Source organism: Hevea brasiliensis, chromosome 16 (assembly GCF_030052815.1).
Source record: "Hevea brasiliensis isolate MT/VB/25A 57/8 chromosome 16, ASM3005281v1, whole genome shotgun sequence".
Lineage (NCBI taxonomy): Eukaryota > Viridiplantae > Streptophyta > Magnoliopsida > Malpighiales > Euphorbiaceae > Hevea > Hevea brasiliensis.
The window spans coordinates 42,834,309-42,860,742 of NC_079508.1; the positions used below are offsets into that span (position 1 = coordinate 42,834,309).

General features: G+C 31.9%; 2 protein-coding genes across 2 annotated transcripts in view; both read left to right on the forward strand.

Moving 5' to 3' along the window:
• Positions 1-18,609, forward strand: part of LOC131174623 (probable disease resistance protein At4g27220) — a 31,836-nt gene extending 13,227 nt beyond the window's left edge. Inside the window, exons 6-12 of the mRNA XM_058138377.1 lie at positions 7,624-7,745; positions 8,673-8,760; positions 10,733-10,826; positions 12,397-15,024; positions 15,178-15,228; positions 16,521-17,108; positions 18,019-18,609. Coding sequence (XP_057994360.1) covers positions 7,624-7,745; positions 8,673-8,760; positions 10,733-10,826; positions 12,397-15,024; positions 15,178-15,228; positions 16,521-17,108; positions 18,019-18,609 — 4,162 coding nt within the window. The remainder of the gene's footprint in view (positions 1-7,623; positions 7,746-8,672; positions 8,761-10,732; positions 10,827-12,396; positions 15,025-15,177; positions 15,229-16,520; positions 17,109-18,018) is intronic.
• A 1,559-nt stretch (positions 18,610-20,168) lies between these two features.
• On the forward strand, positions 20,169-22,844 carry LOC131174770 (uncharacterized). The gene is made up of 4 exons (XM_058138696.1): positions 20,169-20,681; positions 21,093-21,857; positions 22,097-22,311; positions 22,515-22,844. Exons 1-3 carry the CDS (start codon positions 20,217-20,219, stop codon positions 22,253-22,255), a joined length of 1,389 nt encoding a protein of 462 aa, XP_057994679.1. The 5' UTR covers positions 20,169-20,216; the 3' UTR covers positions 22,256-22,311; positions 22,515-22,844.
• Positions 22,845-26,434: the final 3,590 nt, after the last annotated feature.

The window sequence follows — 26,434 nt, forward strand, 5'->3', positions numbered from 1 at the left end:
CACAACAAACCGATCCAAGTAGGGATGAAAGATGCGGTTCATTAGGTCCATGAAAGCTGCTGGTGCATTTGTTAGCCCAAATGGCATCACTAGAAACTTATAGTGTCCATACCGGGTCCTGAAAGCAGTTTTAGGAACATCTGTCTCCTTCACTCTCAACTGGTGATAGCCTGATCTGAGATCTATCTTGGAGAGTACTCTAGCTCCCCTCAACTGATCAAACAGGTCATCTACCCTAGGTAAAGGGTATTTGTTTTTCACAGTCACCTTATTCAGCTGCAGGTAGTCTATACATAGCCGAAGGGTACCGTTCTTCTTCTTCACAAATAGCGCTGGTGCTCCCCAGGGTGACACACTAGGGCGTATGAAGCCCTTGTCTAGTAGCTCCTGTAACTGAACTTTCAACTCTCTCAGTTCAGTAGGTGCCATCCTATATGGAGCAATGGACATTGGTGCAGTACCCGGCATAACCTCTATAGCAAACTCCACTTCTCTATTAGGTGGCAAACCTAGCAACTCTTCCGGAAACACATCCAAAAAATCACATACAGTGGGGATCTCCTGCATGCTTGGGCTAGTCTTCCTGGTGTCAACCACATGTGCTAAGAAAGCCTCATAGCCCTTTCTTATCAATCTGCTGGCTGTTGTGGCTGATATGATGGTGGAAAGACAACCCGTTCCTTCACCCACAACTGTAATCACATCCCCATCTACTGTCTGTAGTGACATCCTCTTTAGCCGACAATCTACCATCGCCTGATGACGTGATAACCAGTCCATACCCAATATCACATCGAACTCATGGAATGGTAGCTCAATCAAGTCAGCTAAAAACTCATACCCTTGTATTTTCAGAGGACAACCCTTGTAGACTTTTTTCACCATGACAGTATGGCCTAAAGGGTTTGTGACTTGTATGTCCTCCTCTAGCTCCTCTACTTGTACCCCTCTATCAATTGGTGGTGTGATACACACATATGAATGTGTGGAACCCGGATCAATCAATGCACATACTAGCAGGTCATAAAAAGAAAATGTACCTCTAATAACATCAGCTGGTTCTGGCTCATCTCGAGCTCTCATAGCATAAGCACGTGGTGCTACCCTAGTCTCCTGCCTCTGCACTATCTCTGCAGTAGGCCTCTGTGATGTACCAGCTGTATCAGGCCTCGCAGGTCTTCTACCCCTATGTGCTGCTGGGGCAGACCTCTCCATCTGAGATGGAGCAGTGGGAGCACTAGTGTTCCTCCGTGGACAATCCTTCAGGAAGTGATCCGTAGACCCACATCTGAAACATCCACCTGTCAACAATCTGCACCCTCCTCTGTGGGTCTACCACAATGTACACAAGCAGGTGGTGGGCTGATCTCGTGTAGCCGCACTGTGAACTACCCACTGATGCACCAGATTGTCCTCCTCCTCTCCTTGGAGCAAACCGAGACTTCTGTTTCTTGCCCCGACATTGAGTCTGACCCTGAGACTCCTTGGGTCTTTTATCGCCCGTGTTCATCGAACTGACCGACTGCACCAGAACCCCTCTTGCGTTGCCTATCCTTTCTGGACTGCTCTTCATTTCTGACTCTCCACATCAAGGGCTGATGCTATCAACAGAGAGAAATCTGTGAAGTGGTCAGATGTCACTATCAACCTGATGTTGTCATTCAGTCCATCCTCGAATCTTCTGCATTTATCAATCTCTGTCGGCATCAACTCCAATGCATATTCGCTAAGTCTCACGAATTCTTGCTCATATTCGGAGACTGTCAGCTGCCTCTATCTCAGTGCCAGGAATTCTCTCCTTCTGGCCTCCAAGTACACATGACTGATGTATTTCTTTCTGAATTCAGCTAGAAAGAACTCCCAGGTGATCTGTCCAGGCTGTACTACTCTAGATACTGTCACCCACCATCTATATGCATCCTTTTGTAGCAGTGATAGAGCACACTCCAACTGCTGCTCTGGGGTGCAGTGCAACTGCTGCAATACCCTCTCTGTCCTCTCCAGCCAATACTCTGCTGTGGCTGGATCATTATCCCTCTTACCTCTGAAGTCAATTGCCCCATACTTTCGCAGTCTCTCTAGTGGAGATCTGTGCATAGGTTGCAGCTGTAGGGGTGGAGGTGGCTGTACAGGTGATGGTGGTGGTGGTGGCTGTGGCTGTGGAGGTGGAGGTGGAGGTGGCTGTGGCTGTGGCTGTGGAGGTGAAGGTGGTTGTGGCTGGGGAATAGCTCCGGCGATCTGACGGAACAGCTGTGTCATCTGTTCATAGAAGGCCTGCTGTGCCCTACTCACAGTACCTCGAGATGACTCTGCTCTACTACCACTTCTCCCCCGACTAGGAGCAGGTGCGTGACTCTCTACTTCCTCCTCTATCGGTCTCGGAGGTCCGTGCTCTGAAGGATCAGATGTCATCGATCCTATAAAACAGACAAAGAAATAGATCTGTATTAGTGTCACCTCGACTCTATTTAAAGGCCCATGCATGTGATGCACTCTATCTATTTCTAACTATTTAGGTTTGGAACCGTCTAAACCTCTGCTCTGATACCACTAAATGTGACGCCCCTTACCCGTCTATTGTATAGTCGAGCAAGAAGTGCCACATTCGGTGCCGGAGCACCCTATCTTGTCTTGTCATGTCTATTGTAAATTTTAATGTCATTTAAATCAGGCAATTTATGTGTAGAATTTTTTTTTTTATATCTATTTTTGTGGAGACTCGGACAGATCTTCCTCTGTTTTATTAGCATCTGGCGGGTTCCACTATCACCTGTTAACATATTCATAGTCATCTCGCATATTTCCATATCATATTCTCTTTTATCATATCATTCACAACTATTTATGAGATCTCAAAATGAAGTGTCATCTATTGCATTCATATGGAAATTCATAGATAATAAATTATAAGTTTTCATTTCAAGTCCAAAATGAAATACATCATAAACTAGTAATTACATCATGACTAAACATAATGAACCAAAATACTAGTCTATACATGGGCCCTACCAAAATACAAAAGATTGGTGAGGTGACTCTGGACAATGGCAGATCTGATCGAGTTACGCTGCACTATCGATCTTCTTCTTTGCACTTTGGGGCGATGCGGCTGATCTCCCGTACCTACGCGATGGAAAACCAACGCGCTAAGCATAACGCTTAGTGGTGCATAATTTATAATAACAATAATTGAATAATTTGAAACAATATATGCAACTCATAATTTCTGGGTCTTTTACATTTTATTGCTCTTTGGAAATAATTAAATTATCGGGATCTTTTATGATTACTTATTGTATTTTAAGTCTTAATTAATTTTTTTTTATCAGTGCCCAAGAAAACCTATAACAAATTATAAAAGCTAGATGTACAAGTGTGTACTGGTTAGACAGCCATATGTCTATCCAGTATACGTCTGTCAGGCACGAGGCCAGCTGTCGAGCACGAGACCCGCTGTCAGGCTTGTAAAGCCAGAAATAAAGTAGGCACAATGGCCCGTAAGTAGGCATATAGCCTGTAGAACAATCATACCAGACATATATTGTCAGTTCATGATTTTCTCAGTAGGCAGTACTGCTATCTGTAGTCCCTAATTGATATACCAATTTATCCAAACTAAATAAATAAGTCTAGGTATACTATGGGCAATTAAATATTTTTAATTAATTTAGCACTGTTCACTATTACTATTTTCTAGTACTGTTCATTGGTACCATTAATTTCATATTAATAGGACATTAGTCCCAATTTACATATTCTTATCATTTTTAATATTTAATTCTCCTTATGAGTATTTTAATTATCATATATAGCATTTTTCCCATGAACCTTTCTTTAGGTTCATGTTGATGTGTTATATTTATCTAGGAATTTGACTAGGTTGGGATGTCTATTTAGTCACAATTCCTTCATAACAATTGCTCCTCTATGTTTAAACTTGAATTTCAGTTTTTGAATACTGAGTTTGGGGTTATAGAACTCAAGTTATGGTTAAAATACCAAAGGAATAGTATTTTGGGACATTTTCTGGGTTGTCAGTTTCAGTGGCCCAACTTGTGCTAATAATGTGAATTGGTTAAAGGCAAAACTGGGTTAAGTGGTCCTCATGAAAAGTGTAGCCCTATGTCTAAACTTTCCATGGGTGAAATTTTAGGTCATTTGGACCAATATAGAGAGAGTTATGACCAAATGAATATGTACTGTTCATTTGGTCATTTTCTGGGTTGGCAGTTTCAGTGACCCAATTTATGCTAACAATTTGAATTGGTTAAAGGCAAAACTGGGTTAAGTGGTCTTCATGAAAAGTGTATCCCTATGTCTAAATTTTCCATGGGTGAAATTTTAGGTTATTTGGACCAGTATAGAGAGAGTTATGACCAAATGAATATGTACTGTTCATTTGGTCATTTTCTGGGTTGGCAGTTTCAGTGACCCAACTTATGCTAACAATTTGAATTGGTTAATGGCAAAACTAGGTTAAGTGGTCTTCATAAAAAGTGTATCCCTATGTCTAAACTTTCCATGGGTGAAATTTTAGGTCATTTGGACCAGTATAGAGAGAGTTATGACGTACTGTTCATTTGGTCATTTTCTGGGTTGGCAGTTTCAGTGACCCAACTTTTGCTAACAATTTGAATTGGTTAAAGGCAAAACTGGGTTAAGTGGTCTTCATAAAAAATGTAGCCCTATGTCTAAACTTCCCATTGGTGAAATTTTAGGTCATTTGGACTAGTATAGAGAGAGTTATGACCAAATGAACAGGTGTTCATTTGGTCATTTTCTGGGTTGGGTTGCAGGGTAATCCGGATTTAGACAGTATTTAGGTCAAGTTTTGGACAGAATTTGGGCATAGTTTCTTCATAGAATATGGGCTATTTTGGGTCTAGTTTCACCTCCAATTGGCCTCATACCAATTGGGGTCACATAATTTCATTTATGGCATAAAATGTACACTGCCCTCAACAAACACAACCTGCAGAAAATAGCACTTCCAATAATTCATTTCTCCTCCAACTTCCTTGCTTCAATTTGACATTCAAGGCACTTCTAAATATCATCAACACATCTCAACAATCCCAATTGCATGGCATAATACAAAAATACCAAAGTTAGGCCAAACCCTAACTCACAATTTCAACCTCATAAAATCTCAATGTAAATCAACTTATAATACTTATAAATGCATCAACCAACATCATTAAATGACTTTATATACATCATAGTCATCAAAAACCATCACTCACCATGGGTACCAAAAATTCACTCCCCTCATAACTCACCTATTTCTTTTAGTTTCTTACAAATTTCACTTCATTTTAACCTTAACTCAAGGATTAATAAAGAAAGAAAGGAAGATTAGGCACTAACCTCTTGGGTAACTTGTTAAACTTCAACTTTTCTTCTTCTTTTCACTATCAATGGCTTCCTTATGGAGTGGGCTAACTTTTTAATGAAGGGGACTATGGGTTTTGGGGAAGAGAAAGCTTGGAAAATCAAGCTTTAAGAAGAACAAAAATGGAAGGAGAGAGCTCCCATGGTGGACGGTTCCAAGAGAGGGAGAGAGAGAGAAGAGGGAAGAAGAAGATGGAGGCTTGGGGTTGGTGGGATTTTGTCTCTTATCTCATATATATATATTTGTACTTTAAATTTTTTTAAATTGTCATAAGCTCTTTATTTTCTTTTCTTTCTCTTTTCTTTTCTCTTCTTCTTTTTCCTAATTCAAATTCATAAACTTGTAATCTTAATTTATGTTAATTATTCCATTTTCTAAATTTTAAATTTTGACATTTAGGTCAAAATTCACCTCTGGGGTTGAAATGACCAAAATGCCCTTCATGGTGCATATCGGGTTATTTTTATTATTTTTGTACCAATTGATAAATTCTCTAAATTTTACTTTATTTTTTTTTCTACATTTTTCCTATATTTTTTTAACATTTATTTCTTCAATTTATGCCTTCTCACTATAGTTTAGGTGTAGTTCCAGACATTTTGACTGTCCGAATAGACATGAGTCGTCGGAACAGTAAAATGTACGGACTAACTATGGTGAGGGCGTTACAACACACACATAGAAGCTCCAATTTATCCCCAGGGTAGCAAAATGTAAATAATAAAGCAATAAATAAAGGATGCTTCTAATATAATCATTAAATACCTAGTATAAGTAAATTCATGGGCATGCTAAAAATGTAATAATATTAAAAATATAAAAATATTTAATATTATAGACTGATTGACTCGACTACTACTGGTTTGACTGCGAATAAAAGGACAATTAGCTCAAGTCACCTATACAAACACATTAATATCTATTAGACATTGATGAAAAAATAATTAAATAATTACAAAAGTAAGAGTAATAGCAATCTAAGTTTTGTTAGTATTTTACAGAGTCTCTTTTATATCTAGGACTTAACCAACTACAAGGCAAACATAGATATGAAAGGGTGACAACCTCACAAATAGCTTAAGCCCACAACTCTCATCACACTACCTATTCGGGGCCTACGAAAACATCTTAGCCTAATTCTGATGTCAAATCTCCAACTCATGCACCAAACTTTAGTATAGTCTAATTAATTATGTTCAAAGTTTCAAAAATTATGAAAATATTCAAAGGGGTTCATTTCATCGTCCTTTAACTATTTAAATTTAATTTTGTTTATTTTCATTAAGCCATTAATATTTAATTTGGTCTCAAACTACCTTAGATTATTGGTTAAAGAGAGCAACTTGATTGTGAATTTACCTTTGCTAATTCTGTGACCTAAAATGCATTTTGAATGCATAGGGTCAACTATAAGATTGACTATCCTTAGAGATAGTCTACCGAGAGCCTCGGTCTGGCTATAAACTCGATCCCGAGTGCTAGTGAGATATTGCCAATCCGAATGCACATACGAGATGCCTAGAGTCCATTAGTCATGACCCGAAGTCCATTTGTCAAAACTCCTCTCCAATTGTTATAGATTGGCTAATTTACTCTGAGTCATCTTCGTCATCTGATATATGATCAAGGCATCAAAATGAAGGTTGAGGCACAGAGGTCATGATCCTTGGATCTAATTATCTGAATGGGACATTGTTTGGTCGAGATTTGACCAAAAAGAATCAGCCTCCTTTCCTTGCCGGAAACAGCCATGAAAACGGCCACCATATATTGGTCGAGAAATGAAGTAGGTTGAGGGAAAATCATTGCCAACTGAATCACAACCATTTGATGCATGGATTGTCGAAAGCATCAATGGAAGTTGTTGGCTATGAATTCGTTCTCTCCTTTAGTTTCTCATTAGAAAACACCTGTGTTGCCATCGTTTATGGGCCACCGAAGTTGTTGTCACCGACAAGAGCTTGCTAGCGCTAGGTTTAGGCTTACCAAAAAGGGGGTTGATAGGATAACTCGTGGGGGGCTGTTCACATCTTGATTGGCCAATTTATTTTTTATAAAATATTACGATTTAACCCGTAAACTTTCAAGAGTTCTATAAGTAGGTCCTTCAATAATAATAATAAAGTTTTAAAATAATCACTGAAATAAAATCTGAAACGTTGAAATTTAGCTAAAATAATATTAATAAAATTAATATTGCTAAATTATTTATCTTATGTTTTTATTGACAGTTGTATGTTTTTATACATATGCACTGATACAGATCTCCTCCTAGCTACTCAGCTATTTTCTTTGATTCTTGGCTTTCTATGTTTGTTTGAGCTTTCTGAACTCACTGATCCTCTTGCTGTGTGTAAAGAGATGGAACTGTTCTTGCTTGTTAGCTGCTCATCTCACGCTCAGGCCTGCTGATTTTTGTTTCTCTTGAAAATTGCTGCTCCAACGGACTCCATTTGTAAGTTTAGTTTGGTTGCTTTTTTCTTTTTTTTTTTTTCAATTTACAAGATAAATTCATGTTTCAGATGTAGGTTTATTCTAATTAAGCAGACACACACAGTTTTGAAAGGGCCCCCACTCTCTTTGTATTCGAAAGATAGTGTTGGAATATTAATCCAAGGCTTCCTAGGCAAAGAGTCTTGCAGCTTCTGAGGGAAAACCAAGCACAGAAAAGAACCCAAAATCCTCCTTACTTGCCAAGAATGAAACCAAAACCAACTTTCTGCCTTACCCTCCCATAAATTTGGCGTTATAATATACTTATTACATGAGGAAATCAGTCCATTTCCTGCCGTTACCTATTGGGAAAAAGCTTCAAATTTATAGCAGCTAGCAAAACCACAAAAGCTTCTTCTACGGAAGCCTGGGCTAGCAAGACATGAGCCTGGGTTTTGACCATCATGGGTGAACCCAGGCCTAGTTACTTAACCTTGGAGCCTTGGCGTGCTTGCCTTCTTTTTATTATTATTATTATTATTATTATTATTATTATTATTATTATTTTATTTTAGATAATAAAATTAATCTTAATCGATAAAATAACTTTTAAATTAAATTGTATTATAAAGAAAACAACCAAAATTACAATCATTCAAAACATTTTAATAATAAGAACTTTAGTTATTAATTTTAACACATCTGCAGCTAATTATTGGTTAAAACTTTCAAAAAATAAATGAAATTTTGAGTCTTGCCACTAACTAGAATCTTTTTGGTAGAAATGACTTTTTCTTGCTATTTTTATGATTGGCTGATTCTGAAATATAGTTGTATTCTTTTGCAGATTTAAGAGACAAAACTCTATCCTACTTGGAGATTCTTATTGCTATTGCAAGTACAGTTACTGGTGAAATTGCTTTCCCTGTCAAAGAGTTGATCATCTTTATTTTTCTTTCATTCATACAGTCTCACTATAATTGATATTCTTGCCTTTCTATGTACCATAGGTTGAATTTTGAAGTCTTTGGTAGATTTTTTTTCTGGGTAAGTCATCCATAAATATACTTGCTTTTTAATTTTTGGTATCAATTTTATTTGATACTTAAATATTTTGTAGATCAAGTATTTTTAATGCAACTTATAGATTTCAAGATTCAACATCATACTGTCAATAAATATGGGCCAGGGTTTCTCGCCACATAGAGCTTATCACTGAGGAGAAATTATATAGTACAATCGTGATTTTGTATCAGTATTTGACATGAAATAATAAATTAATAATGAAATAACAGTTAAACATAAAAAGATAATTATAATTTAAAGAAAAAAATTATTTTTAATACAGGAATAAAACTGAATTATATGGAATTTATTGTAACTTAATTAGTACTATATAATTAGCTTGTCATTTCATATATAATTACTCACATGGAATAACTGATTCGTCATATAATTTCTCGTTGTTGAGGGATTTGTGACTTTATCTAGAGATGATGTGAGGTTCTGTGTCTCTTCCAATGTTGGACATTGAAACCTCTATAGAACCTCTGTAGAATGAAAAGAAAGTTATCATAGGAGAGATTTTAGAAATGAAGCCTTCAATAGTTAAGTTATTCTAGTAATTATATATATTAGAAAAAGTTGAATTTTAAGAATGTTGTGTCATGGAGAAGTGGATTATTTTTGCAGTATAGCTAGGATCCATTCTATTTATAACTATTTTGTAGTATGGTGCTTGACCTACCCCTTAGGTATGCTGTTGACATTTCTATAGAAGTGGTCCACCTACCTGTGTTGTCAAACTAGGTCCAGATTGGACCGGTTAGTAAAACCAGTTTAATTAGGAATCCATATCTAATTTGGTCTGATTTAGATGTTAAACCTCTTTAATATTCGAATGAACTAAACCTATTCCAATGAATCGGACCATTGCACCTTAACAGAAAAAATAAATATGAGGGAGCCTGATTCATTCCTGGCACCACTGATGAAACTCGTGTCACAATGATCATGTAATCCATGCTTTGCTTTTGCCATTTTAATACAATAAAATATATATTATTATTTCAATGGGTTATTATATAATTTATTTATTTTATTAAATTATAATTATTATATAGAAAAAATAAAAATTTTTACTTCATCCACTATATATATATATATATATATATATATATATATATATATATATATATATATATATATATATATATAGTCACGCCTTGAGCTAGTCTCGTAAAAAATTGATCCTTATGAGTATGGTAAAGTCGAGGTGAGGCATGGCTTTGAGAGGTATTTTGCTAGCCTCTACACTTGGATTTTAAGCGAAAATTCCACTAAAGAGGTATCTCACTAGCGGGATTTGAATTAAGAGAGCTGTACAAGGGATCAACTCTCATATTTATGTATTGATATGATACACTGAGTGTGTAAATAGCTTAAAATTATTTTCTTGTGAGAATATTAGGTAAATTATTTATAATGTGTATTGGATGTGTATTTCATGATAGAATTATATTAACTTTAGGTAGTTGTAGAAATTGTATCTGTAATCAACATCTAAACTTACTGAATCGAATGCTTACTCCTATTCAAAAAAATCTTTTCCCCAAGCTACCACCCGCTTAATAGCTTCAACTCTTTATCTTAAGGGTCATAAACCCTCACTAGGAGTTTCTAATTCCTCTAAAAATACAAAACCCTATCTAAACACAGTGGATCCCCCAAGGAGAAAATTATTAGCAAAATATTCTTATAGGGCACCATTAGGATGTATGCAGGTTTATACAATAATCATATGTTGGTATTGTAATTTGTGGCTTATAAAATTAACAGTGAGAACATTAGATAGGTTAAACAATCCCTTCAAATAAACTATGATTTTTAACCTCTTATTCTCTATAGAACTCTTATGGAAAAATGCAACTTCAAGAGACATTTGCCCATCAACCTGCTAAAAGTGGCGCTTATGCCCACCACATATAGTGTGGCTATGCTGGTATAACCCCTCTCTAAGCCTTTGTGCCTCTTACTAGGTAGACACACTATCATAGCCTATCACAGTTAATTCAAATATGTCATCCTATGGGGTACATACATCCATGGCAGACCTTAGCATGTTTGCTTACCTAAATCTCATCATGTCCTTTATCCGATGATTATCGAAACACTAGACAGATGCATTTGTATGCTACATAAGGGATAAAATTGATGCTAGATACAAGGAAGAATCATACAACCCACACACACATATGGTGGAGCCTAGCTTAACCCTTATCCATAACAAATAAGGGGCTTAGCACAAATGTATTATAAAATTTATTGCACATGATTTAAAGACTATATATATATACATATATATAATATTGTTATATTAAAAACACTTGATTTTTTATTTCTGTAATAAGTTTTTGAATTTAATAGAAATATAATAGATTAAAATAATAGAAATAAATAAATAAATTGGCATAAGTAAGATTGGGTATTGAATTTTGTTTATTAATTTCATTTTAATAAACTAAATATTTTTTTAAAATTAATAATTCTTATAGAATTAAGAATATAGAATTATAATAGGATTTTTAATTGAAGTACAATTATTAGTGACAAATGTATATGAAATTGTTTCTTCTATTGAAAGTATTAGTGATAGATAAAGCGTGTACGACTTTGTAAAGAAAAACTTCTTATTGCTGAAGTATTATTAATGGATATATTGCCATTAAAGGTAATTAATGACAAATTTTCATCACTAAGTTATTATAGATTATAGATTAATAATAATTTTTATTTTCACTGATTACTTTCTTATTTTAGTTAATTGCTTCTTATAAAATTTTAAATTTAATTTAAGTTAAGTAGAACTAAAAATTTTAAATTTATAAAAACTTTAAAATTAACTTAAATAGTAAAAATATAATTGTAATTAATTTGAAAAATGAAGGGTATTTTTGATAAATTTAATATATATATTTAATATAGTTAAATTCTCAAAATCATAATTAATTATAAATAAATATTATTTTTTAAATTTAAAATAAATATACTAATGATTCAATCAAAATATAAAAAATATGCTTGAAATTCATAGCAGTAATCAAGTAAGAATGAGAAAATTGACTTGTAATATACTATTAAAAAAAGGGTGATTTATTTTATTTCATTTCATTTTAATATATTATATAATATTTATTTCAATTTAATTTATATTTTAGTTTATATTTTTTTCTAGGATTAATTACATTTGGTGGTTATTAAATTTCAAAATCAGTGATATTATTATATAATCTATTTTATTGTTTAATTAATTTTTATTCTATTGTTTATTTTGTTAGTTTTATTGTTCAAAATGAATGAAGTAAAATTTTGATTCTTGCAGTTTTGTGTATGCTCAATATACAAAAACTAACTTTGTTTATCGGTGTTTTCCGTTTGTCAGTAATCTATCCTTGGATTTTGTATCTGTAGTTTTATATACACATATATATGCCTTCCTTTAGTTTTTTTTTTTTTTTTTTTTTAATATTTGAATTCGTGTTTTACTGTTCTTGTTGGCATTTGTGTTTCAGGTCTTGGTTATTCTGGAAATGGCAGTCAATATTCTCATTGCTGTTGCAAGTGTTGCTGTTGAAATTATTAAACCCTTGGTAGTCGATATTCTCATTCCTGTTGCAAGTGTTGCTGTTGAAATTATTAAACCCTTGGTGGCCCCTATCAGGCGACATATTGGTTACCTAACTGGCTACGAACTTAACATCAAGAATCTGAAAGAGGAGCTTCAGAAACTGAAAAATAAGAAAACTGTCGTGGACGCTGGCCACACTCCTTATTCAATAATTCAATGGCAAAAGCAAGTGGATGACATCATTAAGAAGGGCGATGAATTTTTTCAAAATGAAAACAAGTGTTTTAACACGAACTGTCCAGATCCAATGTCACGTTATTCCTTGAGCAAGAAAGCTAAAGAGATGACAGAGACGGTGCTTGATCTGCTCAAAAAGACTGAAGAGTTCGGTATCAACCTAGGATCAGCTTTCATTACTAAAGGCATTATGGATTTTACATCAAGGGAATCAATTAAAAATAAAGTCTGGGAGGCCTTGAACGATGACAACCTTAGCAGGATCAGTATATGTGGAGCTGGTGGTGTGGGTAAAACCACGATGGTAAAACAGCTTGTGCAAAGAGTTGAAAGAGAGAATTTGTTTGATGTCGTTGGAATGGCAGTAGTGTCCGAAAATCCTAATATAAAAAAGATACAAGGTGACATTGCATCTTGGCTGAAATTGAAATTGGACGATGAGAATGAGTTAAAAAGAGCAGGCGAGCTTCGTCAGGGGCTTATAAACCATGGTAAGAGGATCCTCATAGTATTGGATGATGTTTGGCGCGAGTTGGATTTTGAAAAAATAGGACTTCCTTCAAGGGGAGAGAGAAAGGGACACAAAATTATGTTGACTTCACGTAACATTTATGAATGCAATAAAATGGGAAGTGAAAAGAATTTCCCTGTGGATGTTTTAACAAAGGATGAAGCTTGGGATCTTTTTAGAGAGATGGCAGGCATTTCCATTGACCAGGATTTGCGTCACACGGCAACTGAGATTGCAGATGAATGTGGAGGCTTACCTCTTGCTATTGTAACTATTGCAAAGGGATTAAAAAACAGAGGGAGAAACACATGGGATGATACGCTCCAACAGCTAAAGAATTCTAACCTGCAAGGCGTATCAAGAGATGTGTTTTCCAGAATTGAATTAAGTTACAAGCTTTTGGAAGCCGAAGAGGCCAAGTCATGCTTTCTGCTTTGTAGTTTGTTCCCTGAAGATTTCGATATTCGGGTTGAAGATTTGGTTAGATATGGAATGGGCCTACGGTTGTTTAAAAATGTTGATAAAGTGCATCATGCAAGAACTAGGGTCTATAATCTTATTGATGAACTTAAAGAATCATTTTTATTGCTTGAAGGTGATGGGCATGACTATGTCAAAATGCATGATATTGTCCGCGATGTAGCCATATCAATTGCCTCAAGAGATAAGCAATGGCACACGTTACAAAGTGAGGCTAAAATGAAAGAGTGGCGAGAGGAAGATGGGTACAAACATTGCATTGCAATTTCACTTTTGTATGAAAAAATCAGTGACCAGCTTAATGATTTGGAGTATCCGAAGCTTGAACTCTTGCAAATTGGGGCACATCGTCGGTCACCAGGCCATCCAAACATCGTTTATGCAGGGATGAAAGAACTCAAAGTTCTAGCTTTGTCTTCGAGTTTCCCTTCACTGCTACAATCACTTGATGTCCTGAGGAATCTTCGAACCTTACGTCTTGTGGTATTTAACGAATATTGGGGACGCGCCATTGGAGCTCTTGTCAAACTAGAAATACTCGAAATTCGTGGTAGATGCTTAAGGTTGCCTGGAGAAATAGGACAACTAAAAAATCTAAGGTTGCTGGACTTGAGGAGGGTCGATCGCCTTGAATACATTCCATCAGGCGTATTGTTAGCGCTGTCTAAACTAGAAGAGTTGTATTTGCCATATCGCTTTGGGAATTGGGAACCCATGGAAGACGGAAGGAAAACCAATGCAAGCCTCAGCGAGCTAGACACTCATCATATGACTGCATTAGAAATTTCTGTACCAAAAGCCTCCATTTTGCCTGAAGTTTCAGTCTTTAGAAACTTAGAAAGATTTAAAATTTGTGTAGGCTGCACAAATGAAATTGTAGCTGACAGAAATTATGCGAAAGTGTTGCAACTTAGAGATGATGCAAGTGATATTAAAGAAACTGGGATGAAAGTCTTGATGGGGAAAGCTGAAGTCTTGAATTTGATAAAAGTGATAAATATGAAGGAGGTAATATCAACTGATGAATGTGTTGAACAGGGCTACTTAGTTGATGCACTACAGGGGATTCCACGGTTACCAGAAATTCAGCTTCCATACTTTGGGAAATTGAGAGAATTAAATATAGATTCATGTCATGAGTTGAAGTACTTCATTCCACTATCCATGGCTAAAGGATTGAGACAACTTCATAAAATATCTGTAGAGATCTGCAAAGAGATGGAGGGAATTTTCAACAACAGCGAAGTGGACGACGAGGTTGAGTTTCCCGAACTTACAGATTTGGAGCTGAGGGACCTACCAAACTTCCGTGGTTTTATCATCAACAAATCCTTGTCCTGGAAGGTAAGCTTTTATCTTTTCAAATATATTAAAAAGAAATATCGATTACAAGAAATCAATAGCTCTTCATTAAATTATTCATACAGAAAAAAAAAAAAGCAAAACTCTGAACGGTGAACCAAAATTTATTAAATTTTTTTTATTTGATTTTATTAGGTTCAAACTCAAGATTTCACGATTCTACAATTGACTCCAAATATTGGCAAGGTAAATCTCATTTACAAATTATCTTTATTTATAATTAAAGGAAAAAAATATATTTGAAATTTAGTGAAACTTTTATAATTGCACTTGATATATTTTAACTTTTTAATAAATAATTTCAGTAACTAGAAAAATACTTCATTATTCTTTAAATCTCAGCAATAGTTAAGCTAACTTCCCACTTCACCAACTAAACCATATAAATGATTAAATATCAGGCCTCAGTCTCTGTCTCTTTTCTTCCACGTATTTTTAATTTTTTTCTTCTCTCTTTTAATTTTTTGCCTTATATTTTCCATTTTCAATATTAATATAATTTTTCCTCATTTCTTTCCTAATATCTATTTTTTGTCTTTTTTAAATAGCACTTTTTCCTCTCATTATAATGTATTTATAATAATTATTAGTCATAAAATCAAAACACAATTATAATAATAAAATAAGAAAAATAATTAATCTTAAAAATAATAAAAATTTTATTATTTTAATTGAAAAATATATTTTTAAAATTTTTTAAAATTACCAACTTTTTTTTTAAAATCCAATGGTAAATTTGCCAATGGATTGTAATATTTGATATTTTTAGTTTTTTAAATTTTCTACCGATTTACCAACAAATTTCAAAATCTTAGTAATTGAGGTTATCAATGAGGTTCATTGCAACCGATGGAATCTATTGGTAATTAATTTTATACAATTTCATAACATAAAATTGAATACCAATTTCCATTGTGAGGCTAGGCTAAGCTCTTACCTAAATTGCTAGATTAATCACTAATTTTATTAATTATAAAATAATTTAATTTATATATTGCCGTTAAATATAGGAATAAAAGTTTTATATTAAAGAATTTTTTATCACTAATTTCATAATTGAATGATATGCGAAATCGCCGTGGAATTAAATTGGCACTCGAGAATATTTAGTCATAATTTTGTAGTGTTGCCAAATGGAGCACAAAATTATCACCATAATTAGCAATGGAAATGGTGATAGTACTTTTGTATTAGGGAAATTTTCAGTCATTAATTTAATCGCTAAATGGTTTTAAAATTATATGGTTCTTCAACTTTCTATAGTTATTTTCATTAAATAAATTAAATCTTTATAAAATTATGTTACTTTTGGCTAGCATAATTTCTATTTTGTTAATAATTGATTTCATAATTAATTAGAAAAAAAAATGAATTCTAATATTCCATGAATAGGAAATGGCTAAACAAAATTCATGCATGATTTGGATCCATTATTATTCAACTGCATGTGTCAATAATATATATATTTTGTTTTACAGGATATAGACCAACCGAGCACATCTCAAAGGAACAATAGTACAGAAATTGAGCATGCCCAACTTCAATCTATGGCTGGACCAGTAGAAATGATTTCTATATTATTTCCATCCCTTTGCCAACGACTATCAAATTTACAAAAGCTTTACTTGAGTAATTGTGGTTTGTTAAAAGTGGCTTTCCCTCCCTCTGTAGCTCGACAATTGGTGCGGCTTGAAGAGTTAACTGTCATTGATTGTCTTGAGATAGAATATATTGTTGCAGAAACACAACAAGAAGAAAAAGACAAGAGAATAAGCAAAATTGTGTTTCCCAACCTAATTTTGCTTGAACTTTCTAGGCTACCAAAGCTGATGGCTTTTTGTGCAGACAATCATATTTCTTTTGATTGGCCCTCATTAGAAAGGTTTACATTGGATGATTGTCCTAAAATGGAGAAACTTTGTTCTGCAATTCCAGACTCATCTACATTGAAGAATAGTTTTGATCAAAGTGGTCTCAGTGGCAAGGAAGTCATGCATCCAACAAGCTCAGTTATTCAACGGTTAGTAAGAAGAGGAAGAAAGCAAAAAGATGTTTCCAACAAAGAGGTATGTTCTTAAATTTTTAATTATTAATTATTTAGAATATATATATATATAAAAGGATTTGAGTTTGATATTTTCAAATGTTTTATTTCGAAGTAAAATTTACATTTATAAAAATAAAATACATATTTAAATGAACACTTAAAAAAATCACGATTCGCTCTTCATTTACACATGTATATGATCCTTGTTAAAGGTTTAGAATTAATTTGAATTTACTTAAACAAAGGAAAAATAGATCATTGTTTCCATTTGCTATAATTTTGTATTAGAATTCAAATCAATTCCACTAAATTCAATTGAAATAATTTAAGTAGTTATTTATTATATATATATTGAAGTAATAGAGTCTGTTTCAATATCATTATTTAAAATAATTGAAAAGTAATTTAAAGATGGATTTTATTAATTATAATATAAATATTAAATTAATTTAATGATAGATTAATCACAAATTTTATGAATTCTAAAATAATTTAATTTTTACATTGTCGTTAAATTTATTAGGGACGGAATTTTTATATTTAAGAATTTTTCATCACTAATTTTATCGTTAAATGATGTGCAAAATTGCTGCCAAATTTAATTTGCACTAGAGAATATTTAGTTGATAATTATGTTCCCAAATGGAGCACAAATTGCCACCATAGTTAGCAATGGAATTGGTGACAGTGCTTCTAAATTTTCCGTCATTAATTTTATTGCTAAACGGTTTAGGGTTGTTTAGTTTTTCTATAGTTATTTTCATTAAATAAATTAAATAATTTCTATTTTGTTAATAATTGCTTTCATAATTAAAAAAAAAAAATGAATTCTAAGATCCCACTCATGAGAAATGCCTACATAAACTTTATGCATGAATTGGATTTATTATTATTCAACTGTGTAATAACATATATATTTTGTTTGACAGGATATTAAACAGCAGAACACATCTCGAATGAATAATAAGGCAGAAATTGAGCATGCCCAACTTCAATTTACAACTGGACCAGTAGAAATTATTTCTATATTATTTCCATCCCTTTGGCTACCATCAAATTTGCAAAAGCTTAGTTTGGATGAATGTGGTTTCGTAAAAGTGGTTTTTCCTCTCTCTGTACCTCAGCAATTGGAGCAGCTTAAATATTTAAGGATATGGCGTTGTCCTAAGGTGGAATATATTGTTGCAGAAGTACAAGAAGTAAAAAACAAGAGAATAAGCCAAAAAGTGTTTCCTAACCTAATTGAGCTTAATCTTGATGGGCTACCAAAGCTGATGGCTCTCTGTGCTGACAGCCATATTTCTTTTGACTGGCTCTCATTAAAAGAATTTTCATTGGGTGATTGTCCCAAAATGAAGATTCTTTGTTCTACAATTTCAGACTCATCTACATTGAAGAAAAGTTTTAATCAAAGTGACCTCAGTGGCAAGAAAGTCATGTGTCCAAGCTCAATTATTCGAGGGTTAGTAAGAAGAGGAGGAAAGCAAAAAAATGTTTCCAACAAAGAGGTATGTGCTTAAATTTTTAATTATGGATTATTAATTATTTGATAGATGAGCATTTGGACTAAATATTATTATTAATTTGAAATAATTTAAATTATTATTTATTATATATATTAGAGTAACAGAGTCTGTTAATTGAAAAGTATTTAAACCCTTTTACTTTCTTTAGTTATTCTTATTTATATGTAAGAGTATCTTTAGTTTAATTGTAACACTGCCCTCCACTAAATCAATTAAATTTTTATAAAATTATATCATTATTAATATAATTTTTAATTTTAATGTATATTAATTTGAAAGAATGAAATTCTAAAATTTTATTGGATTGAATTAATTTGTATATATATAGTTGTTTTAATTGAATTTCTTATTGTTATGTCATGAAGATGATTCTATATAGAGTTAGAAGCCTTACACTGACAATAGAAATGAATGAATTATTCCATAAAAAAAGAAAAGCATCATGATGAATTAATTATATCAACTATTATTCAACTGTTTTTATTAATTTGGCATTATTTCAATCTAAGTAACGAACCAGCGGAAATGATTTTTATATTTTTTTTAAAGATTAAATCTTAATGGCATTTAGTCAATAATATCTAAAACTAATCCTCACTGTATTATAAATGTTTATTAAATGTTAATAATATAATTACGCAAAAACTAATTCGAATTATTACCTAATTGTCACAATATTTAAAAAGAAAAAAAATTGTCACAATATTCGAATCACAGCTTAAGAATCACAAGATTTTTTTTTTTTTTTTTTTTTTTTAGTAATCTCCAAAACAGTCAAACCTTAAGTTCAAATTTTAGTCATAATCAATTATAAAAAAATAAAAATAAAAATTCATTAACTAATAGCTGCATTAAATTTTAAACCTAAATTTCATTAACTAATAATCATTTTTATTTATAACATTAATTAATCATATATATATATATATATATATATATATATATATATATATATATATATATATATTGTTTTTTCATATAATTGTCTTTACTATAAATGTCTAACAGAAATGTATTAACGTTGAAAATTAGTTATACTATTTTTATAAATAAAAAAAAATAACATTTTTTGAATAACATTATAAGTTTATAACTAGTTTGACAGTTATTTACCCATTTATAGTAGAGGTTAGATGGCAAATCGCTTTGATTAAGTTGAATGAAATCATTATTAAGATACTATATACAAATAATTCTAGATCAATTTATGAATTGTTTACTTTAGTTCAAAATGTTAATTATAAAAAAAAATAGTTTAAAAATAAATTATTTATTTAATTGTCAAAATAATCAAACTCAAAAGAATTAACTTTTTATTAAATCATAAAGAGTTATTGAATTGATCAGTTCATGTTATTTTAAATGCTATAAATATTTACATCAAATAAAAAATTATCAATCTAATTATCGATTTATTTATAAAAGCAAAACCATATTATTGAAATTTGTTATCAAATAATGTTTTGTATTTTAATACAATATATATGTTGTGTTGGAAGGTTTCATTAATCAAGAATCAGGAGGATCCATCTGTTAGCCATATTGATTTGATTGAAAGATTGCAAAATTTGAAAAATCTTAAAATATCTGATTGTGATTCAATGGAAGTGATATTTTCATTTGAGGGGCTGATTCCCAAGGAATGCCATGCTACTACTGGAGTACTCAATTCTATGGAAGAGATGCGTTTCCACAGGTTATCAAATTTGAAGCACGTATGCTTTAAGATTCCACCAGAAATCAAAGCCTTCCAAAAGCTACAAAAGTTGGAAGTAGAATCTTGTGACAATTTAATAAACCTTTTCTCACCTGGCTTGGCCAAACCTCTAGTGAAGCTACAACAAATAGAGATTACTAACTGCAAGATGATGGAGGAAATTATTGGAAAAGAGGATGAAGAAAAACAAGAGGAAAGCATGCAAAAAATTGTGTTCCCTCAACTAAACTCTCTGACTTTTGGGAATTTACCCAACTTCAAGGGTTTCTACAGTGGGATTTATGCTCTTGAATTGCCAAAGATACAGAAACTAACAATATTTGGTGAGAAATGCACTGTGAATGAATCGGTATGTTTTGTTTCTTAATAATTTTACTCTATAACACTCTCTTAATTAAATAATTATAATTCTAGTCTCATTAAAAGTTGTCAACTCCCTTTTTATCAATTATTAGAATTGATTGCTGAAAAATCACATTGGCTTTTCCCATAGTAAGTATTTTAGAATGTAGTTCTAGTAGGCTACATCTAGAGATAATTAAGAGCTAATTTTCACACAATACTATATAAAATTCTCGTAAGTAAAATAAGGGGAGTCTCCACACTACTTACCACTAGGCCAAAGACCTTTTCTGCAAGTTATAATTTTGTGCAATCAAGTTCACATATACGTATGTAACAGTTCACATTCTCCAATTATAGTAATGAATTTTTGTGTTTAATTGTTTATTTGGTGGTTATGATATGATGAGCACTACAGGTGTTGACAAGATTACTCATCCGTCGCAAGAATACTTTGAGAAGGATAGAGGGTGGCCAACCATCAGATGGTGATTTAAGTAATGTACGTGTTTTGGATGTTGAAAACTGTCAAGACTGGGTGAATTTCATTCCCTACATTTTGATAGAATGTCTTCAAAAGTTGGAAAAGCTTTCTGTGCGCTACTGCGATTCATTGATGGAGATATTCGATTTTGAAGGAGTGAATGCTGATGATGGAAATGTTGTAACACTCTCTCACTTTGAAGAAGTCTGGCTATGTCATCTACCAAAACTTGTGCACATATTCAACAAAATTCCAAAAAATGTCATTGGCTTTCAGAAGCTGAGAAAGCTAGATGTCTATGATTGCAACAGTTTGAGAAATATATTATCAGTTGCTGTGGCTAAGTGTCTAGTACAACTCCAAGAACTAGACATAGGGAGTTGCTATATGTTGGAGGAAATAATTGTTCCAAAAGAGGATGAAAAAGAAGAAGAAGCAAGCAAGGACATAATTGTGTTCCCTAAACTAAAGTCTCTGACATTTGAATTGCTACCCAGTCTCAAGAGTTTCTGCAATGGGATTTATGCCCTTGAATTTCCATTATTAGAAAGTCTGAACTTTCGGAAATGTAATGGGATGAAGACATTCTCTTATGGATCATTAAGTATGCCAAAGTTAAAGGAACTTGAAATAAATTATGAGAACCATCAATTAATGGGATCTCCAGATCTTAATTCAACAATGAGTCACTTGTTCAAGGTATGATCCATTTCCTAATAGCTTTTACCCTTCCTCAACCTAAGCTTTGTCATATGTATGGTCTAATTTTTCACCTTTTTTTTTTATAACATAGAGCTAGCTAAATGCTTTATTAGAACATCACTTTAGAAATATATTTGTATTCATTATATGCTTTATATCCTCAAATTTGAATATGATAAATAATATAAATATAATTGGCAAAACTCATTACATAACCTCATTTATTCGCTATACAGGAAGTTGTTGCTAATGATGAATCTGATTCTCCGGAGTATGAAGTAGATGAAGTAGATGATGAGTCTGATTCTTCCAAGCATGAAGTGGATGAAGTAGATGATGAGTCTGATTCTTCCAGGCACGAAGTAGATGGTGTATCTGATGTTAGGCAACTTTAAATCCTTGATGATATCAAATTTCAGGCAGAAGAGCAAAATGGCATTCAATTCTTAAGGTATTTGTAGCATAATCTTCCACATTCGTTATTTTATGCTACACAATATGATATCTACAGAATTCACAAAATGGATCAGAATATACTACTAAACCAAACATGACTAATTCTTAGTCCTAACAACCTTTAATTGGAATTTTGTATATTAGCTTGATCTCACGATTGTGTAGCTAAGTTGTGCTTATCTTTGTTGTTTTTTGCAGGAGATTTAGAACTCTGGGGCTGCTGGATCCTTGCTGTTGCGTTGGTTTCCTTGGACGCGTTTGTTGTTTCTTTGGGCTTCCAATTCTTTGATTTGGTGGTCTTTTTGATCTTGCTGCTGTTGGTGTCTTCTTGCTCCTTTGTTATTTGGAGTTTGCTGTTTCTTTGGGTTTGCTTTGCTGTCCTTGATGTGCTGCTGCTCTTGGAACCTGCTGTCTGTTGATATTTAATTTGGGATTTTCGTACGATGTGGATATAACTATCGCTTGTTTGATTAAGTTTCTTATGTTAAGTTTGATTTTAAAGGACTTTGGGGTGTCTCTTGGCCCTAACTTTGGGATTTGCCCAATTTTCTCTTCACATTAGTTTTTCTTTTATTATTTTTTCTTAATTTTAATTGAAGATTTTCATTAAAAAGCTCACTATTCATGTAATTTTATAGTCCATTTCTAAACATTGATTTTCATTAACTTTAATTTATTATTAAAAAATTCTTCAATTTCAAATTTATTTTACAAAAATTTTACAAATTTTTAAGTTAAAAAAAAAAATAAAATTACATTTTTACTTCATTTCTTCTTAAACTATAAAAATAAAAAATCAACTATCCCAATCGCTATCTAGATTTATCATAAAAATACTAATATTATCGTACCGATCTTTTATTGTAGATATCATATTATAACTTAAGGAGATTTTTTTAATCTAAAGACCTGTTATTACATGTTAAAAGAATTTTTTTATAAAATAAAATTAAAGTTTTAAGATTTGTTTAATAATAAATTACAATTAAGTGATAAAAATAAAATACACGATATAAGATTTAGGGATAAATTATAAAAATTACCCTCAAAAATTCATAAAGAGCATATTCCCTCTCTTCTACTTTGTTACTTTTGCTTGAGTTTTTGATATATTTTTTTATTATTTAGTAATCGAAAAACCATTTGATGAAATTGGGATGTTTTTTTTTTCTCTCTATTCTACTCTGATTGGCTACCTAAAAAAAATCCAAAAATAGTACAAAGAAAATTTTCTTTTTCTTTTTCTTGACAAATTTATTTTTTTTTAATTGTTTTCTTTTATAAGTTTTTTGGTACTTAATTTGATAGGAATATATGATCATCATAAAATTATATAAATTCAAAAATTAAATCATTTAATTTTTAAAATCAAAAGTGCGCAATAAGATTTTTTTTTAAAAAAAAGCAAATTTTTTTTTTTCTGTTTAGACATTTTTATTATTATATTTTTCTTTTCGTGTAGGACTTTTCCTCTCAACATTGGGCTGGGCTTATGCAAATGCAGTGTAGACTTCAATAATTAGCATTGTGGGCTTAGATTTGTATTTAGGGTTATGGATGCTCAATAAAAGTAAGAAACGAGAAAGGCTTGCATCATCAAAATACAAGCTTTCCTCTCAAAAAAAATAAAAAAAGTAACTACAACCTTTTCGAGATGCACCCTGTTTAGGCAAGAGCTGGTGATGGGGCACATTAAGGCAGCCTTATAACTAACGCATGCATGTCTCCTCTGATATTCATATTTTAAGCTCAGATCTCTTAGGTAGCTTCTTCATTCTTTATTGTTGGGGTAAGGGTGCCCACAGTCCAGTTTCGAATCGGAATCGAGCCGAAATCGATTCAGTTGAAACTGAAATCGACTTTGAAACGGGTCGAAATCGTCCTTCTACGGTTTAGTTCATATTCATATTTTTTAGAAATCATGAACCGGCGGTTTCGAATCGAATCGAATTGAATCGACAGTTTCGAATCAGACCAAACTGGTAATTTAAATACAAAAAAATTTAATAAATATCTCACTCCACTCCTAATTCATATATATATATATATATATATATATATATATATATATATATATATATATCATTAATTCTCTTCACAATTATTCTCTACACTCTCTTTAATTCTTAATACTCTTTCAATTTCTCTCAAATTTTTTAAATAATTATTTTCTACACTCCTTTTAATTCTTAGTACTTTCACAATTCTCCTACTTTATTATTTTATATGCTCACTAAAATTTTTAATACTATCTCAATTACTCTATTATTATTTTATATCTTCAATAAAATTTTTTAATACTCTCTATTTTGATTTTTTTTTCTTTTATATTTTTTTAATTATCAATTATCATATAATTTTTTAAAAAAGAGACAAGTAATACTCAATTCAACTCAACTCAATTAAGCTTTTATCCCAAAAATTTATTGGGATTGGCTATATGGATTTTCTTTCTCTACTCTAAACGATTTTGGGTTAAATCCTCGGAAATGTGTAATGCTTCTAGGTCATGTTGTACTATTCTCCTCCAAGTCAATTTAGGTCTATCTATTCTTTTCTTTTTATCTTCTAACCTAATATGCTCTACTTATCTAATTGAAGTTTTCCTTAAGTCGCTCTTAAACCTCCCATAAACCGCTTTCAAACCGTACTTCAAACTGTCTTAAACTGTCATTTTTCGAACTGTTCTTTAAACTGTTTTAAACCGGGGCTTGAACCGAAACCGAAACCGAAACCGGCGGTTCAAGAACCGTCTTTCAAACCGTCCCATGACGATTTGGTTCAGGTTCATAATTTTATTGAACCTGAACCGACGGTTCAAGAATCGTAACCGGCGATTCCTGAACCGTGGCCACCCCTAATTAGGAGAGATAATAATTACGTAGCCAGCTTGATGGCTAAAAATGCCTTTCTCGTTTGTAGCAATGTTCGTGCCTAGGTGAAATGGACCAAACACTGTTTGGAGGTGGTTGTGGTTCGCACCAAAACATGCAAATCTAGTTCAGCAATTTTGAAGGACTATGACTAGATCACAAGGTCTCCCTTTATTGGAAATTTGATAGATTATACACGTAGCTAAAATCATAAATTTAAAATTTTAATTCCTTACTCAATCGTGTTTAAATGAAAAAAAAATATAATTAATTATAATTTAGAGCATATACATTAGAGAGAGTGGAAAATATCTCTTTCCTTCTACAGTGGCTACTAATAACTAGTTTATCAAAAAAGAAAAACTTTTTATGTAGGGTTTTTATAACTCTTTAAATTAGTTAATTACATATTCACCCCTAAGAAATTAAATATCCCAAAACTTTTAAAAAATTGTAATTAAGTCATTATTTAATTGCATGAGTCAAAACAATATTCCACCTTGCACAAATATTTCACAATCTTCACTCAAAGAACATATACAACATTATCCCTAATTTGCATTCGTGATTATTTTTTCACACTTTTTTTGATAATATTAGTTATTCAATAGTTATTAACTATATTAATATTGGTTAACTATTAATTATTTATATTATAATTTAAAATAAAAATATTTAATAAAAATAATCACTAAATTGATTATTAAATATAAAAATAATAATATTATATTATTGATTCTAATTAAAATATTTGCTTAATTTTTAAAAATTTAAAAAGGTAACTTTTTCATAAATTATTTTTTTAATATTTAAATATTATTATAAATATTATATAATCTAATAATATAAAATTAAAACATTAAATTATATCTTAAAAATTATTATTAAACAGAGGCTTTCAAATCCAAACCTATTTTAAATTTATCATATTATTCAAACTGGTACTATTGAAATTTAGTGGATGATATCTCTAAATGATAACCAAAACAGGACGGTGGATATAACTAGCTGCAAGTTTCCTTTGGCTTTCATGAACACCGACTCTATCCATTATTTATTTTTTTTCTAAATCCATTACTTATTTTTTAAGTAGAATATTCAACTAGCAAAAGTATGAAAAAATCAATATTTAATATTAAATTTAACATATGTGCAGAGAGAGAGAGTAAAATAATAGATACTTATTATCAAATTAATACTATTAAAAATCGTAACGACAATTGAATTAAAATTTAAGAAAATCCA

Bases quoted from the DNA above. Each gene is read 5' to 3' on its own strand.
- LOC131174770 (XM_058138696.1), top strand. From the start codon at position 20,217: ATGGAAGTGATATTTTCATTTGAGGGGCTGATTCCCAAGGAATGCCAT. The intron at 20,682-21,092 runs GTATGTTTTGTT...TGAGCACTACAG, and splicing joins AATGCACTGTGAATGAATCG to GTGTTGACAAGATTACTCAT. The intron at 21,858-22,096 runs GTATGATCCATT...TTCGCTATACAG, and splicing joins CAATGAGTCACTTGTTCAAG to GAAGTTGTTGCTAATGATGA.